This window comes from Hydra vulgaris, chromosome 15 (genome assembly GCF_038396675.1).
Source record: "Hydra vulgaris chromosome 15, alternate assembly HydraT2T_AEP".
In the NCBI taxonomy this organism is placed as follows: Eukaryota; Metazoa; Cnidaria; class Hydrozoa; order Anthoathecata; family Hydridae; genus Hydra; species Hydra vulgaris.
The window spans coordinates 20333861-20345000 of NC_088934.1; the positions used below are offsets into that span (position 1 = coordinate 20333861).

An 11140-nucleotide genomic window follows, 5' to 3' on the forward strand; every position below is an offset into this window, starting at 1 on the left:
TATAGTTTTAAAACAATTTTAAAATTAGTTTCATATGACACTTTCAAAAATGAAGCTGGCTCATTCTTGTGCCATATCTCTTTCAAGTGAACCAGCATATGTTCTTAACTTTGCATTTCAAGAATAGTATGTTTATTTGTATATATTTTAATATAGTAAATTCATTTGTCAGGTTTAGGGTATGGTTTATATATTTAACTTTTGATGTGTCTTTCAACCCATCTAAATTTACATTCATTATTTTAAATTACACTTTTTTTTAGCAATGCTGGTGGGCGTGTTGCAATTGCTGGTGAGTATGTTTATTCTAATAATATATGTCCTTGTCAAAAGTCAATAGGATAAAATTCTATTTAAAACTTAATATCTCCATATTACTTAAATGTGTATATTATATTTTTTGTTAAGTATTTCTAAGTTTCTATATCTTTGTTAATTTAAAGCTATCATTTTTAAAGCAAATAGTTTGCATGAGTTTCAACAGTAAAAGTTTTTTGCTTTTTAATCATACAGTTGTGAGTAAATAGGTACATTGAAAAATGTACCTATTTAACTCACATTTTAAAGGAATTTTGTTTTAATGAAATAGCCTATTTAGCAATTAAAACAAACATAGTCTCTAGAGAGTTATAATAACATTTAACATAATAATAGCCTCTGGACAGTGTGGTCAGTAATTAGAAATCAGGGAAAAATCAGGGAAATTTTTTCTAATCAGGGATATCAGGGAAAATTCAGGGATTTCTATTTTTTTTCTCCAAAAGTCAGGGGGAAAAATCTCTTTTTTAAAATTTAGTTTTTTTAATGTTTTTTTTTTTACTTACTCCCAAACAACAATCAAATAAAAGAAAAATTTATGTTCATTTTGCCATACATTCATAAAATTGTGTATGATTGCAATTATATTATTACCTAAAGTTTGTTACATATCTTTGAAATATATAAATCTATTGAAATGTATGATTTTATTTAACTATGTTAATACAATTAATTTTTTTTAGGTAAATATTATAGAAATAATAAAAATGTCTAAAATAACTTAATTTGATAATGACTGGATCAATCATGAATGTCATCCATTATGGGGTTGGCTTAAGAGAGCTGATGATAAAACAAAGGGTATGCTTAGTATATGCAGAAAGACATTTTGTCCAAGTAATATGGGTATAATGGCAGTCAAAAGACTTTTAAAAAATGTATCTTTAAAAAGCTAACTAAGCAGTGTTTGATTATTTTACTAACAAGTCACAGAAAAATACAGAATCACAAGCAACTGTTTCATCAACATCAACTTTAATAGCTTCTGAATGGTTGCCATAAGCTTTCTGTGTAGCAAATCTTCTCAATCAATGTCAATCATTTTAGCAAGTTCTTCCAGCACAACAGTACCACCTTTCTCCTTATTTATGGCTCAAAATAATGTAACAGATTCTGAAATACTTTGGGCACTATACGTTACACAGCAGCATTTCTCTTACAGATTGTGTTCGAAAATAGGACAACTGTTTCAGTCTATGTTTCCTGACAGTTAATAGCTAAAAAATGACTATTGGGAAAACTAAAGTAGCCTGTAACATTACACATGGTCTTGCCCCATATTTTCATGATCTCGTTTTAAAGGCGGTGTTTAGCTCGACACACATAGTTGTATGTTCTGATTACTCTTTAAACGAAGTTGTTCAAAAAGGTCGAATGGATATTTGCATTAATTGTTGGAATGTTATTCTCAACCATGTGATTACAAGATACTTTTAATCAGTGTTTCTTGGTCATATATATATATATATATATATATATATATATATATATATATATATATATATATATATATATATATATATATATATATGACTAAGATCAGGTAGAACGCAATTAGTGGAATCAAGAGATGATATTCATGAAAAGTTTTTAGCAAACAATTCGGCTTTGTCTTTAGGTGAGGTGACAAATTCTGAACCATACAAGAGAGATGGAATTAAAGATTTGCCCTTATTATTGATATTATTAAAGATTCTCCAGAAGTCACGAGAGCCTAATTTTTGAGATGAGATACGAGATTTCATGACCTTAGAATAGCGGGTTTTAGCGTTAGACAAAACCTTTTTACAATTGTTTCTAGCAGTAATAAACAGACGTCTGTTTTCTGGAGAATTGTTTTGCTGATAAATATGGAAGTAACGGTTTCGATTGGCAATCGCAGCAGCACAGTGTGAGGAAAACCATGGAGGAGAGTGAGGCTTGACCTTGAATCGTTGAGAGGGAATAAAAGATTCCATGCCAGCCTGAATCCACGAAGTTATGTAAGAAGCATCTTAGTCGACAGGAAGACGAAAGATTTCTACCCAAGGGCCATCACGAAGAAAATCACGGAAAGAAACCCAGTCAGCTTTACTGTAGTTGTCTATTACCCCAAAGGCACCTTTTATTAAGTTCTGATTTTAGGGAACTTTATTTTTCTTAATTCAAATCAACTTTTTCTTATATATTCTTATAACTCATTCTTAACTTAATCCAAAGTTTCTAACTTAATCCAAAGTTTCTAACTTAACCAAAATTTCTAGCTTAATCCAAAATATTTTAACTTTACATCACAAATATTTTAATATAACACCACAAGTTTAATAAAATCAATTTTCAAAAGTTTTTTTATGACTAATGATACATTTTGCAAATGATAAAATAAGGCTGTTAATGCAATCGAGAACTAAGAAGGTTTTTCATTGAAAGAAAATTATTAAAACTTTTAATAAATATCTTTTAAAGTTCCCTCTATACTTATTAAGAATTTTTACACATTGTTGGTTAAAGCAAAAAAAGGATTTTTACAACCATTTAGTTTGTATGCTATTAAGATAATGGTTTATCTTATTAAAAATTGTCACAAACTTGACATTTATACAACGTAAAACTATTGAAAGCATCAGGTTGGCACTCTTGTCTATTCAAAGTTAATTTGTTTACTATCTGTTGGTTTTGTTGATAGGTGGTTTGTTGATAGGTGGCTATAATGCCACATATTAAAATGAATCTTAGCTTTTTTGCACTTTGTAAGTTGCTAAAATTGCTGGGTCTGTTGTAATCTATATATATATTTCTGAGTCCTGTTGTAATATATATATATATATATATATATATATATATATATATTTAAAAGCTATTCTACTAGTTTACTTATAACTTTTATGTGTTATTTTTCAATCTCACAACATAAAAAGCTTGTTGCTTTGATGCTGCCCATAGTTGAGGAGATTTTTGAATCTTTGAGCTTGTAACAATGTTAAATAAATGTATTTTTAAACCATTTAGCAAAAAGAAAGTTTTTCAAACTATCTTAATCTATAGTTGATGACACCTCAGGTTATGTTGCATAGCTTATCTTAATTTAAAAACCATTTGTACATCAGTCTCCCAATGTAAATGTTTGATATAAATAATTGAAATATAAATATAAATAAATAAATATAAATAAATAAATATAAATAAATGCCACGATGCAAGTAGTTATTTAAGGAAAAATGTTTATTTAAAAAATACCTATATTAAGTTATTATAAATATTTATAACTCTAATAGCCTTGGAACAAAACATGAACAGGCAAGAATGTCTCAAAAGCACAGCAGACAAGTACTAGGACAAACTATTTTTACTGAAACTGTTGTATTTGTCAAATGAACTGAAACTATTGTATTTGTCAAATATATTTTCATATTTTTAAGAGTTTTACCTCATGTTTTTTATTTTGTTGAGAGAAATCCACCACAAAATACAATATCTAAGCATATAGTTTTAGTAAATACTTTTGGTTAAAACTCAAATAGAAATTATACAAATAATTACTACCTGAGTTGAAATTGTGCACTTTCTCAAAATATTATTTGAATTTTTTATTACAATGATGTGTGATAAAGGAGCAGTACCTAGCAAGTGTGATGCTGTCATTAAATATTTTTTCAATCATATTTTTTTTTTCCTAAGATTTTATAAGAGTGGTGTTGTGATTGAGTGCTTGCTTCATAAGCAATTACTTAAGTGCTTGTTTCATAGGCAATCTTGCTGATGGAAATTGAACTTGGTAATCCTAGAAATACCAAATTGTTAAATACCTCATTGATCTACAGAAGTTAAATGGTGTATACAAAATACCTCATTGATCTACAGAAGTTAAATGGTGTTAATGCTGGCAGAATATTACATTGAAATGCTATTTGTGAAGACATCATTGATTCTATAAGTGGCCAAATGAAGAAAGTAAAAATCCTTAACTGTCTTAATTGGCATTAATTTAAGGGTTCCTATTTATCCTAGAATTTACTACGATTTTCCAGTGAAGTTGTCTCTGTAATGACTGGATCAAGTACTTGCGTCTTCACACAATTAAAGCTGAAGTTTCCATAGCTATTATGGTGCCCCGTAGGGTGGCATTGCTTGAATCATCACCTTAAACTGAATGTAAATGATGTAGTTAAAGTATGCATTGCCATGAACCACTTCATGTGCTTCATGGAGGCTTTTTACACCAGTCATCACAAAACAAGAGAAAGCTTTGTCTTTTTAAAAAACTTTGTCTTTTTAAGGTTGGGTTCTCAGTACACAGTACTTTTTTCACTAACTTTTTTTGAATTGTGAAAGCTGTTTTGCGCAACTTCAACATTTTATATTGTATTCATAAATGCACCCAACAGGCATCTAACTTTTATCGTCCAACATGGGACTTAACCTTAAAGAAGTGAGCTAAGTGGGACTAAAGAAGAAGTGAGCTAAGTGGGACTTAACCTTAAAGAAGTGAGCTAAGTTTAAGGCCTTACACAGTAACTTGTACTTATAAATATTGAGCATAATAATTTCTTGTTTATGTTGTTATGTTTCCATTTGTACACTAGAAATAAGCTCATTTTGAAATATTTTTTCTTTGTATAAACATTTTATTGAAGCATTTGAAATGAGCAAATAAATGTGGTGATTAAAAGTGGTTTTAGTCATCATCAAAGAACTACAGCATACCCATACAGCAATTTTAGTCATCACCAAAGAAATACAGCATTATCATACAGCAAATATTTGTTTGTATATGGAGAACTTCCTCAGTCCTAATTTAGAAAGCAGAGGAGCTCCTCTGCATTTTTTTGAACTCTACACTTTTAACATTTTAATACAGTTCAACCTGCTTTTCTTTTCTATTTATATTTAGTTTACTTTTGCATGTATTCATGTAATATTTTAAAACTCCATTCAAAACTCTTTGAAAAGTTTTGTTGCACAATATGAACAAAGCTTCTTTCTAATTTTTAATATAAGTTTACTAAAACTGTTATGCTTAATAAATTATTATATTTTATCTAATAAATTTTATTCTTTTTTACAACTCTATTTAGCATATTTAGCTATATAACCTATTTATGACCTAAAATGCATTTAAGAAAAATCTGAATCTACTTAAATAGCAGGTCAGCAGACTGTTAAAGCTGTTGGATCAGGTTTTTCCACCAGCTGAAGGTTAGCAGGCTGGTTAAGGCTGTTGGGTCCTGTTTTTCCACCACTTGAAGGACACACACAATATTTTCATTATGTTTAAAGCAAATTGATGTAATTTCTTAATATAAATAAACTTAGATGATAGGCCTAAAAATATAAGATAAAAATATTTAATACTAATAATAATATTATTTTTAGTTTCTTGCACACATGAAATCAAGTTGTACAATCTTGAGACATTTTGTACAGAAGGAGTACTTTCTGGTATGATATTTTGTATTATATGCTTGGTTTAATTTTTATGAAGTAATTTTAATATAAAAGAAAAAAATTTGTTTTATATTTTGATGTTGTTTAAGAAAACTCAAAATAAAATTATGAAGAAAATTTGAAACAAAAGTATGATATCTTTCACTTGAAATAAATCTTTCACTATGAGCTAATCTGTAGCGTGTTTCCATCTATAGTGTAAACATGCTGAGTCATGAATATTTATTCTAGAATGCAGATAGTTAGAGATTTTATGCCTCACCTGCGACAAATAATTTATAAGCAAAGATAAGCTGGTGAATCTTTGCAAATAAAGTTTGCAAATTGTTTCTAGGACCAGAGCAATTCTTTTTTTACCGCCAAGTGGCCAAAAATGAAGAACTACACCATGTAGAGACCGAATAAATCAAATCATCGTTAAATAAAGATAAGTTAGGTTGCCATGTGGCTTGGAAAAAACAGATAAGCCTTGATAATTTTGGGAAAAGTCAAAAGATTAATTTGTTATCAATAATTTTGGGTTATCAAAAGATGATAAGAAAAAGTATATTTAAACTAAAAACCTCAAAACGTGGCCAAATGGTATGGAGAATTTCAGGAGACGCACAAAAAATTACTGTAATAAAACCTACAGTAACATGGTGGAGGCTCTGTTATTGCTTTGGGGTGTTTTTCTTGTGATAGTATACATAAATTACTTGATTGCCTTTATATTAGGCAATGTAAATGAAGGCTGTAAATGCTTGTATTTATAAGCATTTACTGACTTCTATTAATGCTTAAATGATTTTAAAAGTAAAAAGTTTTAAGCAAAAGTCATTATTTGATATTTACCCAGTCTAAGATAATTTTTCAAGTTACTTATATATATATATATCTATATATCTATCTATATATATATATCTATTATTTTATCTAGTATTTATTCAAAGCATTCTTTTCACTATTTTTATTTTAATTTAAATAGTAGAAAAGAATGAATTTTTTAAATCGCGCATGCTTATTTAAAATGACCATCCTATCAGCGTTTTTTCGCGTGCTAGCATTAAATTTCAAACAGAGAAGACTAGTTAGCCTAGAGATATATGATGTATATATATCTACATATATATATATATATATATATATATATATATATATATATATATATATATATATATATATATATATATATATATATATATCTATATCTATATCTAAATATATATATATATATATATATATATATATATATATATATATATATAATATATATATATATATATATATACACACAGGGTGAGGCAAAATTAACTCCCCATTTGGTTTGCTTACAATTTTGAAATAAATGAAAGATTTTTGTTTTTTTTCAAATATTATGTTTATTTAGCATTTAAATATTTGTTTGTCAATTTTTAAAAATGATATCAACTAAATGTCCGCATTTAGCGGTTCTACACAAATCATTTAAATCAAAGTTTTCTATTACTTGTCAAATATTGTTTTTCAGTTGATCAAGAGTTTGTAGTTTATTCACGTACACCTTTTCTTTTAAATAATCCCATAAAAAGAAGTCTGGAGCTGTTAAATCAGGTGATCTTGCAGGCCAATGCAAATCACCAAAACGAGAATATAATTGACCTGGAAAAAGGTCTTTCAAAATCCGTGTTGTTTCTTTGGCTGTATGTGGTTTGGCACCATCCTGTTGAAACCACATATTGTCCAGATTGTGTTCTTCCATTTGTGGCATTAAAAAGTCTCGGATCATTTGTCGATAATTATCACCAGTAACAGTTATTGTTTGTCCATTTTCGTCTTCAAAAAAATAAGGTCCAATGACATTTTTGGCATGAATAGCGCACCAAACTGTTATTTTTTGTGGATGTAATAATGTTTCATGAATGATTTGTGGGCTTTCACTTCCCCAGAATCGAGAATTTTGTTTATTGACATGGCTATTGAGATAAAAATATGCTTCGTCACTCATTATCATTTTTTCACTAAAATTATTAATTTCTCTTGCAAGATTCAAAATGACATTACTGTACTTCAAACGCTGATTATGATCTCTGGGCAATAGCTTTTGCACAAACTGGATTTGGTAAGGGAAAAGGTGTAAATATTTTTTCAAAATTCGTCCAAGAGAGCGCTGAGAAATGTTTAATTGTTGAGCACGTCTTCTTGTTGATGTTTTTGGTGACTCTGCAACACTTTCACGAACACGAGCAATATATTATCTTCAGAGCGGGCGGTTCTTGGTCTTCCTGAATGGTGAGAGTCTAAAGTTGTTCCATACTGTTCAAATCGATTTGATAAAGCATGAATTGTTTTCTTATCAGGTGCCGATTGATTGCAATGTTTTTTTCGATATTCTCGTTGAGTTAACACAACTGACTTATTTTTTTAAATAAAAATAGTCACAATTTCTGCACGTTGTTGTGCATTAAATCAATTCATAATTAATTTTGTGCTATTCTACTTTACAACTATAAAAAAAAAAAAAAATGACAGTTAATATCAATATAAAAAATAACAGCTCTTTCAAATAGGGGAGTTAATTTTGCCTCACCCTGTATATATATATATATATATTTATATATGGGTGGTCCTTAAAACAATTTCTTTTAAAGTGTCTGCTCTCACCATCTAAATATGTTCTATATAATAAAATAATGCCCAAGACCCTTAAACATCAGACGGGTCCCTATAATTATCAAAACAATAGTTCTTCAAAAGTATATCATGTTGGGTCTCAAAAGAAACGACATTATATGAAAATTTTAAAAATAATCATCATTTTATAAAAAAACATTAAGAAAAAAAAATTATAAAATTTTTGTTGTAAAAATGCTTATTTTGAGTTTTAAAATGTTATTTTCTAGGCAGTGAAATCTAAAGTAATAATTTTTTTATAAAATGATGATTGCTTTTGAAATTTTTATATTATTTTGCTTTTTTTGAGATCCAACATAATATACTTTTGAAAAACTATTTTTTTGATGGTTGTAGAAACCCGCCTGATGTTTAAGGGTCTTGGGCTACCCCTAAAAAAATTTTTTTTCAAAAATTTTTTAACTCTAGTATTATTTAATTATGTAGAATACATTTTGAGGGTGAGAGCAAACATTTTAAAAAAAAGTTGTTTTAAGGACCACCTTAATAAGTCTTTCACAGGAAGACGTGCAATCACACACATTTGTATGACCACACAAAAAATAATTTGTTTTGACGATTTGACCACAGCGTTTAACATATTTTCAAAATTTAAAAATGCGCTACAAAAACTTACTTAAACTTATCTAAAAAAAACTTTAAAAAATAAAAAAAAATCTTAACGGAAAAGAAAATTAAAAAAAATACTTAACTAAAGCTAAAACACAAATATATATATATATATATATATATATATATATATATATATATATATATATATATATATATATATATATATATATATATATATATATATATATATAAAATAAGAACAACAGTTTATTGATACTTATTATAAAAATTCATTAGAAGTCCTTTGTTACTTCATTAAAAAGCATTTTGTTAATATGAAAGCATTTAAGATCAAAGTTATTTAATTTTAACGGCTTTCTAAAACATTTGTCTTTTTTTTTTTTTTTCAACAAAATTTTATTTACCTTTTCAAATGTACAAACTTTAATTATTCTTATATTAAAATTCATTAAAGAGACTTGTTGTCATAGAATGTCATCATATATAAAAACAAAACAACTTTTTATTTTTTAATAACGTTTATTATAAAAAATGCACACTTAAACAATTTACATATTATAAATTAAAAATATATATACAACTGTCAATTATACTTTTAAAAAACCATTATCAGTAAGTTGTTACTTTATTAAAAAGCGTTTCGCTAATATAAAAACATTAGTTAAAAGTTTTGATGTAATTTAACTTAAGTTTTGATGTAGTTTAACTTAATTCAGATTATTTTTCATTCATTCGTTTTTACAATGTTTTTTGAAATAGCCGCAGACAAATTATCAAAACAAAATTAATTTGCCTGGTCATATAAAGACATGTGATCGCACATCTTCCTGTGAAAAACTACCAATATATATATATATATATATATATATATATATATATATATATACAAGAGTTAAATTAAATGATCGGAGTTTACAAAATCTGGAAAAATATCTGGTCTTCAAGTTTATGCAAAGCCATGTACTTTGTTTTCAAGGAGCAAATTATTATAAGTTTGTTAGCAAAAAAGTTATAAAAAACAAAATAATAAACTTATGGCTACAAAAGTAATAACACTCTAGTCATTAACTGCATTGTAAAAATTATCAAAATCAGTCGGTGTAGTCATATATATATATATATATATATATATATATATATATATATATATATATATATATATATATATATATATATATATATACAGTATATATATCGGCATTCGGCAATGTCGACCTATTTGCGGACCTAAAAGTATTTGAGATTGGCAAAAAGTTGCCAACCTCGTTTCTATGCTTTATGGTAACACCTTTGTATCAAATTTATTTTGGTGATCTGAGGCCATCCTCGATAAGATTCATTTTTCCTAATTCTGAAGGTTATATATATATATATATATATATATATATATATATATATATATATTGATATTTAAGGCTGTTTTGTATTATAATAATAAAACAAAACTCATAGTCATAAAAGAGTGCTCAATATTAAAAAGATACTTCAAATAGAGCGATATACATATATGTTAACGAAGAAAAAACAACTTTTTTCTATGGTACTTTAAGTTTCATGCCCATACGGCAATCATCAGTCATTGAATACAAATTCAAAAACAAAAAAACCCGCTAATAATTACAAAATAATGTGTAGTGGGATCTTAACGTCGCTAAGTCATACTTGATGGCAACAAAAAAACAAAATATTAGCTAATCACCGGTGTCAAAAAAAGATAGCTACTCAAGTATGCCAAACATCAAGTCCATCATTAATTCGCACAATCACAGGGTATTATATAGCCAAGGTAAAGATGAGGGAAAAACATGCAACTGTGTCAATAAATCCATCTGTCCCATGAACAATCAGGGCTTGTTGAAGAACATCGTTTATCAAGCAACCGTGTTGTCAAATAAACCAGATTACAAAGAAAAAGTATATCTTGGCTTATGTGAAGCTCCATTTAAATTTCGGTATGCTAACCATCTAAAATCTTTTAACATTAATAAATATAAAAATGATACCGAATTGCCTAAAGAAATTTGGGACATAAAAGACAAAATGTTTACACCCTTAATTAAGTGGAAAATTGTAAAACGTTGCAATCCTTATAACACTTTGTCAAAAATTTGCAATCTTTGTTTATACGAAAAAGTCCTTATTTTAACATATAAAAGTGATAACTTGTTAAATA

General features: G+C 27.4%; 1 protein-coding gene across 1 annotated transcript in view; it reads left to right on the forward strand.

The window, feature by feature from the left end:
• Nucleotides 1-11140, forward strand: part of LOC136072144 (WD repeat-containing protein 89-like) — a 28470-nt gene continuing 17330 nt past the window's right edge. The window contains exons 1-3 of the mRNA XM_065820725.1: nt 1-126; nt 264-292; nt 5671-5736. Coding sequence (XP_065676797.1) covers nt 35-126; nt 264-292; nt 5671-5736 — 187 coding nt within the window. The 5' untranslated portion in view covers nt 1-34. The remainder of the gene's footprint in view (nt 127-263; nt 293-5670; nt 5737-11140) is intronic.